This window comes from Cottoperca gobio, chromosome 24 (genome assembly GCF_900634415.1).
Source record: "Cottoperca gobio chromosome 24, fCotGob3.1, whole genome shotgun sequence".
NCBI classification, from domain to species: domain Eukaryota; kingdom Metazoa; phylum Chordata; class Actinopteri; order Perciformes; family Bovichtidae; genus Cottoperca; species Cottoperca gobio.
The window spans coordinates 13,732,811-13,753,650 of NC_041378.1; the positions used below are offsets into that span (position 1 = coordinate 13,732,811).

General features: G+C 40.5%; 2 protein-coding genes across 7 annotated transcripts in view; both read right to left on the reverse strand.

Annotated features, from left to right (window-relative positions):
* plcb4b (phospholipase C, beta 4b) overlaps nucleotides 1-2,426 on the reverse strand; it is a 67,365-nt gene extending 64,939 nt beyond the window's left edge. For both annotated transcript variants that reach the window (XM_029425172.1, XM_029425171.1), the window contains exon 1: nucleotides 2,189-2,426. The gene's annotated coding sequence lies outside the window, so the exon portion shown is untranslated. The remainder of the gene's footprint in view (nucleotides 1-2,188) is intronic.
* Nucleotides 2,427-5,082: 2,656 nt separating this feature from the next.
* plcb1l (phospholipase C beta 1-like) overlaps nucleotides 5,083-20,840 on the reverse strand; it is a 110,722-nt gene continuing 94,964 nt past the window's right edge. Inside the window, exons 29-35 of one of the 5 annotated variants that reach the window (XR_003834597.1) lie at nucleotides 20,769-20,840; nucleotides 20,568-20,657; nucleotides 20,391-20,448; nucleotides 20,053-20,139; nucleotides 19,095-19,119; nucleotides 18,283-18,463; nucleotides 7,147-7,265 (exon numbers count right to left, since the gene is read on the reverse strand). The exon at nucleotides 20,769-20,840 is cut by the window's right edge and continues 5 nt beyond it. Coding sequence is in view for 2 of the 5 variants with exons in the window: in XM_029462747.1 (XP_029318607.1) it covers nucleotides 7,041-7,265; nucleotides 20,053-20,139; nucleotides 20,391-20,448; nucleotides 20,568-20,657; nucleotides 20,769-20,840 (532 nt within the window). In the remaining 3 variants the exon portion in view is untranslated. Of the gene's footprint in view, nucleotides 7,266-18,282; nucleotides 18,503-19,094; nucleotides 19,120-20,052; nucleotides 20,140-20,390; nucleotides 20,449-20,567; nucleotides 20,658-20,768 lie in introns of those variants that run through there. The other 4 variants (XR_003834596.1, XM_029462748.1, XM_029462747.1 and 1 more) reach the window with 4 other exon arrangements.

The following is a 20,840-nucleotide window of genomic DNA, read 5'->3' on the forward strand; positions in this document are numbered from 1 at the left end:
GTCAGAGCTCACAAAATCTACAAATTCCTAAGAATACCATAGTATATCATTGATACCAAAATTACATTACATTTGGAATGTAGTAATGGTTGTTTTCCAGCATTATAATAAATCATAGGACGCAAAAAGTGCAATTATTTTTGTCCCTCAAATCATCCAAACTAATAATAGCGTGTAATAATCACGATCACAGTACAGTATTTGCAAAACAATAATAGGGATTATGATAAAAACCCTAATCATTGCAGCCATCCTATTACCAAATAAACAAACAGCAGGATAGCTCTGACTGTACTGTGCAGCGCCTCAATAGTCTATCAAAGGCACCGAACACTGAGTGCAGCACAGATATAGGACTTACAATGTCCTCTGATCCAAAAAAAGAAAATAATAAAAAAAACACCTGCACACCCTCAGTTAGCCTTTAAGCTCCATAAGCCACTGCTATTCATCAAAACGCTTCACAGTCCAGGTTTAAGCTACAGGTACGGGATTGTAACTGTGTGTGGGAGGGACATGTTTGCCTCTGTAATAACAAGTGAAACATTTAATGTCAATAAGCCAGAGCAGGATTTTTTTTCCTTTACACAATAGTTACAATCTTTCATGGGCAACATAGGACACACTTTGGAAACAACGGTGGGGGACAACCTTCTGTAATTTTACATTAACAGACAATGAAAACATTCTACGGTCCCTGACCAAAAGCCTGTTGAGATTAGATATGGTGGCCAAACAACATTAAGATAAACTGTAATACACCTGTGCTGCATTTTCCAAGAAGAAAATAGGGTTCCCTTGCAAATAGGGCTCTTAATGTATACTGTAAGTGGACACACCAAGTCGCTGTGAACAGGTGGAATAGCCGAACAAGCTTGTTAAGGCACCACAGATTCATCAATTAATTTTGAAGTCTGCCAAACCAAGCGAAACGTTGAACAAAATCATACATTATGGGCTATTTGCACTGCAAATAAGCTTACCGAGTTACCCGCAGGTTATTCCTGAACAAATAACACTCTGTACCTTCTGGGTGTGTGTGATAAAAACAGGTTTTGAAAATAGAAACCTAAACCTAAGTCAAACTAAACAACCCTGTCATTTGTCACAGCAACAAAGAAAGACACTTTTTTTATATCTTCCCCTTAATAAAAATAGATGAGAAGTTCCAAACAATACATTGACATTGATTTAACCAAGAATCAATGTCAGGATACCAACACGTAATCTGAAATGCAACATCTTTTTAACTCATTCATTCACATGCAAATAGCCTGATTGCACAAAACCAGATTCATTTTTTTTTTTTTGGGAGACATACAGTAACACCACAAACTGGCTCTATTTTACCATACTTACTGTTCATTGGCTAAATACTGACATTGAAGATAAACTTAAATAGACACAAAACGTGTATTGCCCTGACAGTGAATCAATGACACCTTGCTGTCAGGGATGTATGTATGCACTTAACTGCCTACACGACTAACAGCAGCAGTCTTTGGATGCACCAGTTTAACAGATGTAATAAACATTATATTTAGATTATTTGGCAGGTCCAAAGGATGCACAAACTACAGTGCAGCAAGACACAATATATATTCAAATATAAAACATAAAAACACAGAATGTGTCGGTTTGTCCGTTGACTTTTATGACCACTACATACTAGGTACAGTGTGCCTGTTATCGGTCGGTTGGCTCATGATCTGTCCCGCTACTGCTAGCTGCGGTGGCTAGCCTCCAAGCCGTCGGAAACATCAATAACCCCTGCATTTCACAAAGTTATCAAGCCGCGGCGGCTCTCTTTTGTATCGTATTTACCTGCAAGAGCAAAGCAAAAGTAAAAACGATGTCAAATTGCTAAAGGTCCATGTAATGCGTCTGACTAGCTAGCTAGCAAAAAAAAAAAAAGCTACTGTCTCCAGCTGTGTGTGTGACAGAGAGACATAGTGAGGCAGTGCGAGGATGTCTGAATGATGAGAGAAGGATTTGGAGCGAGCGTCTGAAAGCTAGCGTGATGGAGTTTAAACGACAAGGTCCCGTTTCAACAGCATCCGTCCAGCAGCTAAACAAACAATTAAACACAGTCTAGCCAGCGTTTAACGGAGCAGTCGGCACGGTAACAGGGAATATCCCGTTAGCAGTTATGAGAGACTATTCAGAAGGCTTGTTTCTTGTTTCTTACGTGATTTCGATGTTGGGGACGGGTTTAATCCGACGGCGGAAATAAATGATGCTCCTCAGAGTCCGGGTCGGGATGTTCTCTCTGTGAGGCTGCCTGTCTGTGTCTCTGCCTGTGTGTCTTCCAGCTGCTGCTCTATCCCGTCTCCCACCGACTGTCTGCTCTGTCTCCCTGCCGCCGGAGTGTCCCGGTGCTCTTGTACCACCCGCCCTCCAGTGGAGAATGAACGGCCTTGACGCGCTTTGATTAGGAACCCCTCTTCAGCCGCTGCAGCATGCGCCCCCCACCAAACGTGTCTGCGCGTGAATGTATGTTCGTGCGCGAGCGAATGTGCGCAAACGAATGAGTGTGGCTTGGGTGGACAGAGTGAGTCATCTAGCAACAAAACCCAGCTCCTCCCTGCTTTTGCTTTTCTGACAGCTGACTACTGTAGCCGCCATGCGTTGATAAAAAGACAAACACTGCTCCCCCTCCCTTTGTAAAGTCACAGTAATGCTCCTCTGTTTCCCCCGTAGAGGCTACAGTGTGTCTGACTGAGGCGCTGGGGACTGGGGACTTCATCGTTGTTCATTTTATTATTTCTATGTCTGGCATCACCTCGTGTAATATTAGTAATGTAATGTTTAATATGAAATATAGTTCATCATGTATCATTTTAGGCAGACATGAATCTTTATGACATAAATTCATAACCAGAATTATGTTCAGCTGAATCACCATGAAGTCAGTAATCCTCTAAGAGGCTAAAGTTATTATTATTACTTTTTTTTTAAACAAATATTCTGTAACGACATAAACCCTTTGCTGTGATATATTTTGGTGTAGGTCAGCAACATGATGGAACCATTAAATATAACAGCAAGTGTAAAATGTGAAGAAAGTGGATTTTGGGAGCTATAGTTACATGAAATGCATCTTCTGTGAGGGATGCATTTTTATGCATTTTTCTAATATGGCAGCAATTTAGTATTGCTCATCTATGAAGTTGTGGGACTTGTGAGAGACAATTTTAAAAGAAATGATGAAAACTGAACTTAATTGTCTCGTAAAAATGTATTGAAATAAGGGTTGAAGGAAAATCCTCCAAAGAAAGGACACTGTGCTTTTCTTCATCCCTGTAGAGAAGACATTTTAGGTTTTAGGACATGGTTTTTTTAATGGATAATGATTGAATAACAATCAGCATTGGACTCAGAATAGATTAGGTAAAGTTTAATGTTAACATAACTCCAGGATGAGGTTTTGGGTCAAGAATTAAGACAGGATTAGGTTTACATTAGGATATTTAGGGCATAGTGGAGAGGGCTAGGTCAAGGACTAAAAGTAGTCAGTGAAGATCCTTTCGGGTTGTACTACACAGCAAGTCTGTTAACGTCTGTGTGCATTTATGTGTCAATCTGTGTATGTGTGTGTCTGCTCAGTGTACCTTCCACGAAGCACCCTGTGGTCCTCTCCTCTTCTGCTGTCCTGGTGTGCCTCATTAAAGCCCAGTTACAGGACACCTCCTCCTCCACTTCCCCGCAGCAGATGGACAGACGCAGGGTGATAATATTCCTGGGAGTTTGTTTATATAACCCAGAGAATCTTATTAAAAAGTCGCTCTCCTTCCGTCTTGAACTCGAGGTTAATTAGCTCACTTCCTAGTTGCCGGTATGCACGGAGGCCTCTGAATGGTCACAGTGGTTGTTATGGACGACCGGGTTTGTCTTATCTCCTGTTGCCTGTTGGGATTCTGCTGAGGAGCTGAGACTGAGAAGGACACAGTGTTTATGCAGTCTGGAAAACACACACACACACACGCACACCAGCAGCGCCCGCATATGTATTATACACAGCTGAAAGAATCACACTCTAAAGCACATGGAGTCAAGCTGTGAGGACAGACTATGCTTTCAGACAACAGGCACATGTCACCAACACTCACACAATGTGTTACAAGCTTTGTTTGAGAATGTGTCGTAGATTTAAAAACGTGTTATCACTGGGCACGTTGAATTCAAAATAGTGTGTGGGTGTGAGAGAGAAAAGCTTTGTGGATCTTTTCAAAATGAAGCGATTCATTTGACTCTTTAGGCACAGGATGTATAATACAAACATGTCCACAGACATGTACATGCATGTGAACATACTGTATATTCTCACTTGTTTAGTTATGATTAAAAAAATAAAAAGGTCTTGCATTGCCAGACAAAAGTCCACATTATGTTGCATCATGAGTAATATCAAAGCACATTTGATATAAGTGATAAATACTAACAATTCTGTATGATTTGAGTGCTTCTGTTTTTAAAGTGTGACCAGGGATTTAGCCCTGAAAGTGTTCAAATTCATGTTCTTAGGCTTATTTCAAAGAAATTGTTACCTAGGAGATGATAGAAGTAGGTCGTCAAGGCTTCCCCCCGCTTCCCCCTGTCCCTGAGTGTGACATACATACCATACACATACACTCGCCTACACACGTACAGTACATACATGCCAAGTCGCTCCACAGATGCGGCCAAAAAGTCTCTACACTGTTGGATCTGGTGATGGTGACCTGCTTTCTCGCAATACAGTTTTATCATTTTCAACATGTTTTTAGTCTCTATTTTCCTCTTAAGCTCTTTGCCCACCACCAGTATGCAGTCTTTGCTATGTTACAAAGACTGGGTTAACATTGAAATCTCTGTTTCGAGTAAAATAATAAAGCATGACGAGACAACGGCAAGTGACAAATTTGAAGGCAAACAAAATGTAAACGCAATTAAGAACTGAAGAAAAACATGATACAACTCTGGACCTACTAGACCTAAAGGGATGTATGAATGACAGTAATATTAAAATATATTCCATACACAGACAAAAGCACAAAACACAATTCTATTCAAGGACAAATGAAAAGACACACACAACTCCACTCCAGCGAATACAATAATAGCCACATTTATTTTAATTACAGGCAAATTCCCTTTACACTATATATTTTTTTTTATCAACTTCATGTTTTATACTTTATGTCATACAAACATTTACATTTCCAGAGTGCATACACGTAAAGTGATGAGAAGAGGATGGGGGCTGTTAAATAAAGTGGTTCAAGACTAAAAATAAGGACGTCTCGCATTTCTTATGAGACACATGTCAAATACTGCTCATCACAAGCATTACTCAGTAGTGGTACTGTACTTAAAAGTGCACACGGTCTATTCAATATCAGACAGCTCCATATAATATAATATAATATAATACAATGGCAATTTAAACAATTTTGCATTTCACACATTCAACATCAAACAAGGCAAACCTATTCAAAGGCACAGGACTCTCACATCAATATCGTCTTTTTAAAAAGTAGTTTGTACTTACATGTCAGGTAATCCTTCACATTCAACTTTCTTTCTTTTTTCAGCTGAAATATGATTTCATATCAAATGACCCGTGAGTTAAATGGCACTGGACAGTAGGGAAGTCAAAAACACTTCCCCATGGTAACTGAATGGGCACAGTTTCTTACATAAAGAGGAAATAATCCAGTTGTTAATTAGATCAGGTTAACGCTGGTGTTTCACGGATATAAACTGGGCGTTTGTGGTCTGTTTGAATGCAACTGAACTATTTCCCCACGTCAAACTACAGCTACTACTTGTGGGTTAACATTGAGAATAATGCCAGTGGGAAACATACTACCCGTGATCGCGGACATTTGCTCTGTGAACTGGGGAATTGCACACTCATTCCACTGTAAGTACACAATAAACCGTTTTAGAGGAAGGCCACTACTATAAAACTACAGCAGCATCCTCTTCTTCTGTTTGAATATCCTGCTTTGACTGTTTTAGTTTAAGGAGACAAAGGTAAACAGTACAATAAGCAACCTGTTAAGTTGAGCCAGCTACTGTTAGATCTAACAACAAGGTGTGTTTTAACTTATTTTAGTCCCGTCCAGCTCACGCCACAGTGATGTATCGAGCCACATTGCACTGTTTTGCAGGTTTTTGTTTAAATGTTTACGAGAAAATAGATTTACATTTAATAAACATCTCTGCTACAGAGCTACAGTTGTTCAAATACATGCAGATACTGTACAACACACTTTCTCTTCACTTCCTCTCTGGGCAAAATTGTTATCAGACAAAAAAAAAAGAATGACACTACATAATATTACAATGCCAAATATCATATAAACCATATCATTGTTTTTTAAAAAAGGGTTCTAAAACAAAATAGCAGCAACACATAGACTTAGTTCTGTGAGAACAAAATGGAGAACCAGCAAGCCACCAGTGCCTCTGGGTTAAAGTTAAAGAGTTACATAGTTACGTAGGGAGCCTTCAGTGCAAATAAGTAAAGGTGAATCTAAATCGTATAAAGATGGAAGCTTTAAAGGCTGACTATGCAGTGGCTTCTTTACAGTACAAGGTGACTCCACTTAAATGACAATGTCCACTGTACTGTAAGTAAATTCAAAACCATGGCACCACACACCTCACTAACCACCACTACTGTCAATAGTATCATCGTAATAAAAAATGATAAAAAGAAACTACTCTCTCTGTGCAATAGTTCAAGTAAGTTATTTCCTGCAAATAGTTAGTGCTTTGTAACACATCCTGTGGCCGTACCGAAAGAGACGACAACATTAGGGGAACATATAAATACACAAAAGGTACTATTTACTTGAAAGGATTTTTTCCGGACAAGACTGCACTCTACACAGAGAGGACCTCTACTCACCAATCCAGGCTCAGATTTGATCTAATCCTTCCATTGGTTAAAATTAGGACCAACGTTGGGGCAGTTTCATCCTAGATCTGTGGTCACAAACACATCCACCAATCAGTGTCCCAGTGCGAAGCAAAGCGCCAATGTTAAATCTCTAAAGGGGCGTGTCGTAGACTCGTTCCGACGAGCCATCCTCTGTGTCGTCCTCCGACTGCGACGTCTTGTGGTTGAGCTTCTCTGTTGTTGATGAGGCAACAAGGTTTCCATGGACACCATCGTCGCTAAGCTTCGCCTTGCTGCTGTCCTGAACAAACTCTTGGATCTCCACGGGTAGCCGGCGAAATTTGTCCTGGTACTCCTGGTCCAGATCACTCTGTAGCTGTGGAGGAAGAGCACACACGTCAGCCAACCATTCTCACATGAGGAAAAAAAATACAACTAGAAGATGAAGAACAAGAACATCAAATCCCTGCGGAGGTTTTGGAAACTCTGAAAATTTTTTCCCTAGTTTTACAAGCTACGTTAATGTTCCCTTGTGTGAGACTTATAACTACCTCCCATTTCAGTTGAGATGCTCAACAGCCAACAGTAGAGGTTAGTGGTTGTACTGGGAGGCACTCAGGTCTAAATGTATATGCATATGAAGCAAGATCACTTGACTTTCCAAGCGTACCTTAAGTATGAAGATTTAAACTGCCAAATTTCACTTATTTGCATCAATTCCTCTGCAGACAAAGTAGTTCCCAGAAGATAAATAAAGTGAAAGATCAGCCATGGAAAACACTCAGTAACAACCACATGTCATGGACATGTTGAGTCCAGGAACATCATCAGCAATCATCGCAAGAAAGTAACTTATATGTTTCCATTTACATGAGATGCACATTTTCTAATTGTTTGTCTTCCTGGACACATCATTTTTTAACAGCCACTCACAACCGTGTTTCTGACAGATGTTTTGTCAAATATCTCTGTTTTGGCTTTCACTAACTCTTAAGGGAAATATCTGATTCTTTACTGATAAATAATCGACTAAATTCAAATCAGCAGGATTACGGGAACTTGGTGGAAGGATGTAGCATAGGCCAAGGAAGAACCCATTAAATTATGGAGCAGATTCAAACAATGGGGCTAATAGGTGACTTATGTTTCTCTTTTGTTAACATTGGCAGATATGGCTGCATTGGAAAAATCTGAAAAATGAGTTCCAGACAGGGAAATGTCCAGTGAAAGCCCCCTCGAGTCGGAACAACAACTCGGAAACAGATATCAATATTTTTAACGCTCTGAGCAATAAAATACAATCTTCTTTTTAGCGTCCATGTTGTGTCTACATTTCAATTTAAAGCTCATGAACACACCGAAGTTGGAAGAACGACTTCCCAACTCAGGATGGGGCCACCCTGAGCACGTGAATGCGCCATTGGCCTTGCCGGAGGTCAAGTGCCATTCTGGTTTGGCATGTGCTAGGGGACAGTAAATCCTGTACGTGTTACCTATGACTGTTATCTAAAGATTATTTTCATAGGAATTCTCCTTTATTCCATAATTTACAATAGAGACTGAATAGAAGCGATAGATAAGTGAATAGGTACCTTGGTCCGCTGAGGTAGACCAGGATCCCCCCTGCAGGCACATACAAACACTCCCCTCCCCTCACGGAGAAATAAAAAGGAGAAGCTATTTTCTCCCAGGCATAGACACCCCCAATGATTACAGATGACAAGATTGTATTCATTTCATTGTGAGCCAATAATTGCTGTAATGCTGATTTCTCTGTTTAACTACCCGGCTGGCTCCCACGGGAGAGCAGTAATTAAAAGAAAAGCCGGTAAGATGAATGGTGTCAGAGTCTCGCAGCTCAATACAGACCCGTCAGCGTTATGAGAGATCGAAAATACCTGTGAGTTCTGAGAGGATTTATCTGGGATCCATATTTAATCTGAGTGGCCTCTGTTAATCTCACATCAAACTTTCTACTCAAAAGAAAACAAATAACAATCTTAATGGAAAATGCACCATGGACTCACTCAGAGGAAAAGCCAAGGTCGGAAATATTGATTCTGTAAATCTGCAAAAAGTTTGAGAGATATACGCACTCCTGCACAAACTTCAGATGGAGAGAGTTGCTAAACACAAAGCTGAATTATTTTCGATGAACATATCTACATCTAGCCTCCAATCAATACAGCGGCCATGAAATTCACAGCCAGCAAAGAGAAGCCCTGATTTGTTCAAGAACTATTCACAAGAACATTCACATCTGAGTGAGCGGAGAGGAGAGAGAATGAAGGTCAAGGACTGCCATCCTGCTCTCTCCACTTTCTCATGTTCTGCCCTCTCCACTTCAGTTTATGAGATGGTTTATCCATTTAATTGAAAAGTCCTGCATAGCAAAATGAGATGATTGTTACACGGATCTTGCCGTCACAGCACTTTAATGCATTGCTATACTGTAAATTGGATTGATATCAGATCCTGTAGACTATGATTATGTATGCATGTATCAGCTGGGTATCAAACCTCATTAGTTTTTTAGTACCGACCGACATGTGTGTATTGAAAAACTGTATCGACTTGATGGTTATTAAACTTAAGACTATATTTTACTTCGACAAAGCTCTGTATTTAATACTGTTCAATAAAAACGTTTGCCATATTTTGTTAAATCAAAAATTTGTTCATAATACCAAAGACCCGACCCCCAGATTGAGAAGTACTTAATACCTCAGTTTCACAGTCTATTGAGATATGTATTGTACAATGTGAAAAGGTTTTGTAATAATGAAGTAACTGTCATTATTGCAAAACCTTTTCACATTGCACAATACATATCTCCATCAAAATTCACACAGATAACTCATGTCACCTGTATATTCCGCTGTTACTTGTCTGTGTACTAACATTTCAGGATAAAACCTTAACAACAAGTGAAAGTGTGTGCACCGACAAGTGAAAATGCCAAACCAGAGTGACAGCCAGATAACACTAATAGCTGATACTGTCTGTCTTTGTGTGAAATGAAGGAGCTCTTGACTTGACTTGAAGCCCCCACCAAGCACATCATCTTAAGGTCACCTTCCCTGGAACATGTCTTTCTCTCTCTCCTTTCTTTCTCTCTCACTCTCTCTGTGGGTCTCACAGAGCGGACAACCAGCCCATCACAACCAGATGGCTAAAGATGCACCACAGCTCGTCTCTCTCTCCCTGCTCTGCACTGCGCATGACCTACTTAGGGGTGGGACAATCTGCACACCATGTTCGCGCGTCTATGTGTGTATGTACATGTGCAGCATGTCTTCCTCCCTGCCTGCTGAGGCACAAACACCCTCTGATTAAAGCTGTCATCTTTCTCCCATCTGATGACACCCTGGCACATGTGGAGGAGGTGAGAGCGGGGGGGGGGGCAGAGGAGTCAGAGCACCATGCAGTTCTCAGAAAGACGTGCGTCTATCTGCGTGCATATATGTGTGTGTCCTCTGCATGTAATCAACAGCTCAGAGGCGAACAAAAACAGCCTTCTGTTAGAGTTGGGGTGCTGAGCGATGAGGATGACACTTTGCTTTCACCGTAGGAACAGCTTTAGTTATAAAAAAGGAGTGATAGAAAGATGGGGGTGAGAACAAACAGTTAGAGCTGCAATCTTTTAAGCGTTTCCCCAATCTATGGCTTTAGGATCAAAAACTTCCATCTGACCTCTTATCATTTCTGTAGTGAAGAGGTTATTAAATGTGGTAGGGGTCAGCAGGGGTGTTTTTGGACACTTGATGGGCTTTCTGCTCCCAGATTTTAAACCGAGAAAAATGTGTTTCTGAAAACGTTGGAGGTGAGAAATAAGCCATGCGGTTGTTGAAACTGTCATCTTTCTACATCAACAACAGTTATATTAAAGGTTTTTCGAGGGAGATCAAGAGGCAGCGAGTTGGAGTTCAGAGTGTAGTGCGGAGCTCCCAGAATGCATTGCACGGCTGCTTACGTAGACAATGAACGGGAAGCGTGGAAATGACCTGATCCTGTGGACACGTACCTAACTCCTCAGGCATCCTGGACTAGGCAGAGATATGTTTTGGTCACGTTCAAAAAGGTTGAATTAGAAATATCAAAAGCACCAACATTGTTAAGCTGGAATGAGGTCAACTGTGGTGATTTAAAAAGTCAACTAACTGGTTGAAAACAATCATCTTTAACACCCACGGCAAAAACAAAGTGCCTTTGCTTGTTTATTCTGTATTCTGTGTTTTGTGTGTGCTTTTGCTATTTGAGTTGCATGCATACAGTATGTTTATGTGTGTGTGTGTGTGTGTGTGTGTGTGTGTGTGTGTGTGTGGGGTCTAGTTTCTGTTTGGACACCAACCAGCAGCAGTTATTCAGCCAGCCTTTAAATCTGTCCCTTATCTTCGAAGACCTGTCACCTGTCAACAAACTACATGTACACACACACACACACACACACACACACACACACACACACACACACACACACACACACACACACACACACACACACATTTCTGTCTTTCTTAAAATACAGCACTCAATGACCTTCTTCACCAGCTGTCCTCGTTTTGAGAAGCTATCAAGGGAAGCAGAGAAGGCCTCCAAAGAGCCAAATTAATTCTTTGCTTTGAGCTGTGACATAACGCCTGCTGCAGCGCCACAAAAAAACCTTCAACCCGCAACACCGCAACCCGCACAGCTTCAATGTAGCTATGCTTTGTCACAATAAGGAGGTTTGAGGGAAATATGTGCTTTTCTGTCTTGCCTTTGAATCTAGGGTTTAACTATATGCTGCTCTTTTTCCTGACCTTGAGATATACTGCATATCCAAACACAGCCCAATTAGTCTAAATCCAAGATCCCATGTCCAAGAGATAAGACAGGGTCACCACTCAGGTTGTTTTTGAAGAAAAAGCTTTGCCGTGCGATGCATGTAAGTTTTATGTGTGTGTGTGTGTGTGTGTGTGTGTGTGTGTGTGTGTGTGTGTGTGTGTGTGTGTGTGTGTGTGTGTGTGTGTGTGCATATGTGTGTTAAAGAGTGAGCGAAAGCAGCAAGGAAAAGAAGAGCCATTCCTTCAATATCATTTTCACTGTTTTGGTCATAACTATGAAAATTAACTGCGGCACGACAACATAACGACACGTAATGAAAGAAAGAGACAGGAGCAGCCGCTACTCAGAATACTGTCTGTGTGTGTGTCAGTGCCCTTTCCCGACTCCTCTCAAATAAGTAATCTGTTGCTTTGTAGGAGTTATTCTCGGATTCCTCTCTTCAGGTCCAGGAATAATCATTTTAAAAACAACACTCCTGCAAACCTTTTAGTGTTTCCCCTAAAAGGATCGGTTCAAAAGGGAAGGCTAGCTATGAAATGAGTTGATAGTATCTTGATATTTTCCAGTCAGATGCTAACTAAAAGATGCTACAACTGTTTGCTCACGTCAGCTCAGCTTTTACCACAGCGTTAGCCAAAATGCCCGATAGTTGTTGTTCAACAGGATGCGCAAACTGAAGAGGAGACAAGCCTGGCTGTGTTTCTACAGAATCCAGTCTCATAACAAAAAGCCAGAGAGGAGGATATTGTGGATTTGTGCAATTAGATGTGCCCCAGTCCCCGGCGAGCACACTTTTCCTAAAAGCCAGCATCACCACACTCCGTTGACTCGCTGATCATCGTGAAACACACTTAATGTAAACTTAACAGGAACAAAATAAAACTCAAAAAACCCATCTTGGTTAGTCTTTCCACTGTTCCAACGAATAAAATAAACCCTTAAATCACAGAGGAAAATGTAAAAATATACTAGTCTACACACTGTTTCACCGCTCACAAACGTTAGGCAGCTAATTATCACTCATCTTCCCTTTGACAATGAACATGTTCTCCCAAACAACAGCATTATTGACCCATACAGATGGAAAGTACAGATAACTGTAGCTGTATATAGTTCCTAGTGTTAGCTGTCAATGTTTTGCCCTCCAGGTCTCAGCGCCGATCACGTGACTGAAAACTGTGAGTTGTCGACTATTCTGTGATTCTAAGGAGCCTGATTCTGCTGCCAGATCCTGGAGAAGAGGTTAATGAGATCACTGAGAGTGAACCAAAAGTGTAATTCTCTGTGGGTTCATGATTACGAGCAGCCCCTTTCACATTACACATAGTCATTTGATCCATTGTCAATTCATAAATATTGAGTAGTGCCGCTTTAAACCCCGCGTACTGTCACAAGGAGGATGTCAAAAGTTCATCTTTCATTTCAGTAAAGAGGGTAAAAATATGAGAATTTAATAATTCATTTTTTGTTCCACCAAATCTAATTAGGCTTTCCTCTTTACACTCTTATTTACTTTTGCCAATTATAGTAATCATTGCAAAAAAAAAAAAAAAAAGGTAATAATATTAGGTTTGGTAAAATGCAACAAATTTGAGATACAGTCCAAACTGTACTTATAGTATGTAGCTCAAAATCTACCAGCTGCTATACTGTACTTTTACACTTTTATCTGTAATGCTCTTTTTTTCTAATTCTTTCATCCTCTCCCTCACAAAATCATGTACAATTATCTTTTTGCTGTTCTTACCTCTAATAAAAAGTGACTCATGCGGAAGCCATAAACCTCAAAACCATACTTTAGAGAGACAGTTTCCAGCAGGAGTTCAGTAGTCAAATCTTCCTTAGACAGAGCATAACCCTGGAGAGCTTCATTAGCACATGTGGGCATACATAATGAACACTCGTGCACTGATCTAAAATAGCAGCTAGCATAATAGAGCAGAAGAGTAACCAGGCGTGCAACATGTACGCACACTCACACATACACAATGGATTTTACATCACTACCTCTGGTTTGCACTCAGTTCCCTGTTCCCTGTGGGCATTGTGTATGTGTGTGTGCGTGTGTGTGTGCGTGTGTGTGTGTGTGTGTGTGTGTGTGTGTGTGTGTGTGTGTGTGTGTGTGTATACGGGCACAAATGCATTATTGATGCAAACCCACCAGGCAGAGATGATGCAGATCAAAGGCTGTGATAAGGGAACATAGTGGCCACCCCTACATCACCCATAGAAAGGGAGAGAGAGGGTGGTCACATATATTTCAATGGCTCCTCCAACCTGTTTGCTCCCCCTCGCTTCATCCCTCCCCCCTCCTCCTTTCTTCCACCTCCAGTAACCATCCCTGAGATTGCGTCAAGAGCACTCAGTTCCAAATTAACAGATTGCAGAGAGTCATGGAGGGTAGAAGAGGATATGAGCGGCGGGGAGGGGGGAGAGCGGGGGACCCGTGTTTCCATGACGACCACAAAGGACTCCTGCTTGACGAACGAACGAGTGTGTGTGTGTGTGTGTGTGTGTGTGTGTGTGTGCGGTTCTGTGTGTTGGTTCAAGGCTTGCACGGTGGGGAGACACCATGAGATTTTTTTTTTCTTTTCATTGAAGTAAGAAAGAATCAGCATGTCTCCCACATAATAATGTGCATTTACACACCACACACACACACACACACACACACACACACACACACACCAACGCACGCTGTTGTGTAACATATGGCCTTATCACTATGTCATACTCTCTTTCTCAGCCAAAGAAGGTGTATGTTAGGGGATGACTAGTACAGAGGAATTACAACATGGCCTGCTAAGCTTTAAGTCTGGAGGCTGAGATGGAGTCCTTGTCACTAGATGTCTGTCTTATCTGCTCTTTTTGTTGCAAAGAAAGGGGCATCGGACCACATTTGGGATGGTGGAAGAAAAAAGCCTGAACATGCTATATGTATAAAGCTTAAAGTCACATGAAATATATAAGAAATGGTTTTGTTAAAGCAACATTATGCAACTTGTTTAGCTTAATCCTTTTGCCTGACTTGTAACAGGGAGAATGGTGCCTCCGTCAGTCTCACTCTGCCCCCGAATGGATGTTCTTGCACTATGTAACTTTGGCGAGCGTGTACGATCTCACACGAGAAGAGCGCAAGTCACACACCACATAACTACTGTATGTCACTGATTATGGTGAAACTGGATCAGTTTGTATGTACAAAATGATTTCCCAGAAAACACCGCAGGGGAAATGCTGGCAGGGAGTGGGCAATGTGACTGCGTTCAGCAGCCTCTATGGACATCATGGCAGAGGCGAAGAGACCGAAGAGGACTTTGACGGAGGATGCTAAGGAGGGGATATCTTATCTAGCTCACTCACTCTGAATGGGTTTAATTTGTTTTGACTATTGCTAAAAAAAAAATGGCCTCAAGTAACAAGAGAAGATTAAAAGAAGCAAAATGCCAGGATTGATGGACTTCAGGTGTGCTGGAGCAGCACTGGTCATCGTGCTGGGTGCAGCTGACTCCTGGTGAGCATTCTGATTGGATTATTAACAGGACAGTGACACCTGAGTGCACATGCTGCGAGTGAAGACAAACCTCCCCATGTCTCTTTTTCTCTCGCTCCTGTCTCATTCAATATGTGATCCTCAAACTACCCAAAGCTTGGACTTCATGATCATACTAAGGTGAGGTTCGTAATAATTCTGAAGTCAGAACTTAGAGTAACATGTCACACCTTTCACACCCCTTTAGCTACAAATTGTTTTGAAATAAAATCTATTAAGGCTTGTACTAAACTATGGAACTATGGAGTATTTGGGCCAGGCATAAGAACAAAAATGTATCAGATCAAATCATCAGTTTTTAGTTTTTATTTCGAGTATAAAGTCAAATGTCAAGAATAAAGTTGAATTTTCAGTATATGCTAATAGTATAACGCTAGTAGTTTGAGTTATTCTCAAAAGTTAATCTTGGCATGTCAATATTATTCTCGACATTCCGACTTTATTCTTAAAATGTAGAAAAATAATCTTCCTTCTCTGATTAATGTTTTCTTCTGCCCGGCACTAATACTGAACGTTCTACGTTAACCTCGACATTTTCACTCTATTCTAAACATCAACTTAAAAAAATATATCTTACTCTTACTGAACAACTTGCATAGCAGAGATACAGTAAATTGTTTTTAGGTTGGTAAATCACACACACACACGCACACGCACACGCACACACACACACACACACACACACACACACACACACACACTATAGTGAGCTGCTCAGCTCTCAGGGTCTCCATCAGGGATAGTTATAGCTGTCCATTAGTGGCTGCTCTGAGCCCAATGGAGAAACTGGGTCAGAACTGTTTGAGAGAGAAAGTACGTTGTATCTTCCTCTATCTGATTCATGAAGACCAACACACACACACACACCAAACGTAGCGACACACAACAAAAGTATTTTTATTTAGCACTGCCCTGGTTTTTTATGCGCTCATCCATTAGCCCCCATTGGACCTCTCTATATCCTGTTCTTCAGCCCATAATGCTTTCTATGTTTATGTGTCTGTCTGTTGTTGTTTACAATTAGCCAAGGATTAAATTACTAAACAAAAGGGGTTTTCTGTGAGCTTTTTCAACAACCCTGTGCCTCAAATATAATTTTGAGTGAATGGTGAATGGATTGAATTGACAAAGAGCATTAATTACGAAAGCCAAGTGCTTTACAATGGCTCATATTCATTCCACACACAGATGGTATCAGCGCTGCCATGCCAATGACCTGCTTGTTAGGAGAAGTTTTGGTCTCAGAGTTTTGCTCAAGGACATTTCCAAATGCTATTAGGCAGAACTGGAAAAAAGACTAAACTCCAAAGTGTGTATGTAAAGAACTAAAGGACTCTCCAAAGCTATATTGACTGAAATAACTGGGACATGAGAGTCGTGCACTAGTGATTATCAAATGATATTGGTTATGATATTGATTAACTTAACAGTGTTGGTAGCAGCTAAGTTAGATACATAAGTGAATACGTAAGTGAATAGATATTTTAGTTAAATCTGTCAATTTATAAGCAAATAGTAAGCCGTGGCTGTCTAAGTCTTTTCAGGTGCCTTTAAAAGAAAAGGGCATTAATAAGTGAAACGTGAAATCAGGGCAGCCAAAAACTGGTGCAATGAAAAAACCATGACAGATGCTGGTAGTCATAGCGTCTGGATTTTACATTATGACATCAACAGACACCCCAAGAGGTCTCAGTGATAACAGCCTGGTTGACTTCTATCCTGAAGTTATTTGAAAACAGTTTGAACAATTTCAGGTTGTTTTTTTAATTGTTTTGTCACCGGATTTTATAGTAATTCCATTTACGCACATAATCCCACACAGAGAATTAAATTTGGTTGCTATTGTGGGTAGCATCCTGATTTAAAAAAAAAAAAAAAAAGCAAACATAACCCTGGGCTTTCTCTGCTAACTGTCTCCAGAGTGGCGTCCTCTGACATCTCTTGCATATTTTGCATATAGATGAGTGTCGTGGCATGAGATCAGATTTTGCAGAGATGGTTGATTACTATGTAATAGCCTTTCCTCGGGGAGAATTAAATTTGCCAGCGTCCGGATGTCGATTAGGAGAAGTGATTGCGACAGCGGGTTAGGTGATGGATAATCAGTTACGTTCTTGTGGGAAACGACGGTTGCTAACGGAATGAAATCTGATTGGAAGTGATCAGTGAAAGAAAACAGCAGCTCTTACTCTCATCTGAGGAAACCTGCTGATTAGACCCTTATAATCCCCTTTCAGACCGCTTTGGCAACTAGGAGATGTTGAAGGTCACCACGGGATCACATTAAAAAGGAGCACAGCTCAATAACCTGAGTGACTTACACAACGAGCAGGCGGTTTAAAAGGCAAATACAATCATCTCTGACTCGACCCTCACGTCCTTTATTTAACACTCTACTCTCAGCATTTCAATCTCTCTACTTCATTTCTCCATGCGGCAGTTTTGTGGAAAAACATGGAAGATACTGTCTATACTGCACCTCCCACACTCAACTCCAAGTGGTTTCAAAGGAGCTGTCACTGTGAGAGTGGGAGGTTGTGTGGCTGTCTCCAGCAGAACACTTCTGATGTATGCCTGTCTTTAAAAAAAATCAACTCTACCTCATTTATGGTATTTGTACACTACGCTCTTCATTTGACAACAAGAGTAGAAACATGACAGGAGGATGACACAGGAGTGTCTCCTTGGCAAGCAGAGGTAATCTTGATTACACTGGCAGCGCGCTGCAATAAGGTTAGTACTGCGTTAGAGTCAACAATCTTATCAAAAGCAGGGACGAGAAAATGTTACTACCTTTGTGTTTGAAGGATGTACTAGCACCACATTATATTATATTTGCGTTATGATCATGACATGGGTTACTACTTGTCCATAATTAGTATAAGAGTTTCATATAAAGACAACTATACCTCCTGATAGGCTCCAGAGATCCTTGTGCAACATTGCATGTTTCAGTAATGCCTGAGACATTTATGCTTTTAATAGAACATGCTGTTAGGTTGATTTGATATACCTTATTGGTAACCCAAAATGGTGAAGTTCTTGTCCTCCGGTTAGTATCTAGGATCTTCCTCAAGGACACATCGACACGCGGCATCAAATACGAGCACTCCTACAGGGTGTGATCTCACTATACACAGGCCAATCTGCTGTCCCTGGTATACCGTTCTGCTGCCATGCTATGCAGATTACACCTACATTTACAGCAATACAGCCAAACTGTATTTGTTGTTCTTGCAGAAAAGTACATAACACATTTGCAATAATTCATACAGTATTCTGCATTGTGGTAATGCTTAACAGGTCTCAGCCATTAGAGAGATGCAATGTGCAGTTACTTGTTGTTATGGAAGCTCATTTCCCCACTAAAAATAAAAAATAAGATAAAAATTTCTTTTAAATAATGACATAATATCTCAAAATAATGGCTTAGTATCTCAACATAATGAATTAGTATCTCAAAATAATGGCTTTAGTATCTCAACATAATGAATTAGTATCTCAAAATAGTTAATTAGTATCTCAACATCATGAATTAGTATCGCAAAATAATAAATTAGTATCTCAAATGAGTTAGTTACTATCTCAAAATAATGAGAAACTTTCTCAAACTTATTATTTTGAGATACTAAGTCATTATTTCAAAAAGGTTTGTTATTATAATAAAGGATAGAGGATCTTTTTTTTTTTTTTTAATAAACAAAATTGGCAAAATTGGGCTTCCATATATACGAGTCCGGCCCAGGTGTATATAAGCTTGCATATTAATACTGCCACACTGATGCTATATTAATACTGAACACTGGGATGCAACAATGGTCTTACCATGCTCTTCAGCTGCACAATCGTCCTACAATGACAGTCACAATGGCAAAGTTGGGAACTGTGCAACATATAGGAAAAGCAGTCATGCTAAAACTCCCATAGGCATCCAAATAAACCCACCCATACGTACGTACGTAGCATATAGCAAAGTGGCATTACATCCTGACTGCAGGTATAGCAGTAATAACGACTGATGCAGCCACAGCAAGGGAGTTTTATGTTTCAAGTCAATTAACCAGTTTTTTTTACTAATAAACAACCAAACAACTCTTTCACATAGCAACACTGTTTATACTGAGTGTAGCAGGTATTGGTATTTAAACACATATTCTGATACCAGCATACATATTTAAGGTAAAAACAAACCCTCAACTATATTTTTGCATTTGAAGGTCATCTTACAAGTGCCAGAGCCATAACTCACTAAACCTGGGCCAGGTCGCCCCCCAGTGGTGTAAATGAACAGCAAGTGTTCAGTTAGAGATATAGTTTGGTTCAAGGACAATATGGTCACATTTAACCAAAGTTATGTTTCTAGTAACTTATGAAACAATGTTCGTCAATGTTATAAAAAGAAGAATACTGACCCAAGATCTGTGGCCAGACCAACCAACCAAATAAAGGTCTTTACATGTTTATTTCACTTTTCATTGTAATGTTAAGCTGTGTTGCTGCTCACCATTTGTAGCTACACCAGTTAATACTGAGGGAAACGTATTTTCTGTAACAATTCTTTGCACATGCAAGGATTCAAAGACATGCTGAGCCGAGCACGCTGGACACCCTGACGGTGGATCCTGCCATGCAACAGTTCAGCAACTTAAAAATTGCGCTAGGGTAAGAAAGTGATGGAATTCATGAAAAACATCAGAGTGTACAGTAATCAACAAACACGTCAAAAATCAAGAGTTATTTCACATTTAAGTTTCATTGAACATTTTCTTAATAGATGTCTTACCTTCGGCCTTTCATCCAAGATTTGCTGGCGGATATCCTTGTGCTTCTCCAGTAGTCTCTCCTGTCTTTTACTCTGGGCGTCTTCCAACTACACACACACACACACACACACACACACACACACACACACACATACACACAAATACACACACACACCAATAATATTACTGCACTCACAAGTGTTTAGTACTATGGGTAGTGGTGTGTCATAGGAGTCAATACAAATTTAAAGTATGTTTTGAATTAAGTGACATAACTTCAACCGTAGTATGGCATTATGGGCATATTGTGATGAACGTTATACATTCTCTATCAGACTATAGCCATGTCTTCTCTTACCCGTTTGATGTACTGCACCACCTCGTTAACAAACGATCTGTTGATCTCCAGCTTCTCTCTGTGGGGAGAATATTTCGCAACAGTCAAACCAAGCAACCAGTCCCAACACAGCTAAATCTTTAGTGTTTAGTGACACCTAGTGGTCATACAGATATAACAACCCACAAAGAAACTTACTCCTCTGTCACATTCTTGTCTTTAGATTTGGCTTCGTTGATCTTCTCTTGCCTTTTCTTGTCCATTTTCTTCTTGATATCCTTCTTTTCTCTGTAGATGGTGAGATGGAAAAAGAGGAAAATATAGATAAATGACAAATGTTAGGTTCCCTCTGTGTTTGTGTGAATGTGTGTGCATGCTGTATGCTGAACACAGTCTTACTTCTCGCAGATGTCTCTGAGCTTTTTGAGCTGAGCACTCTGACACTCCTCTGCTATAGTGGTCAGCTTCTCA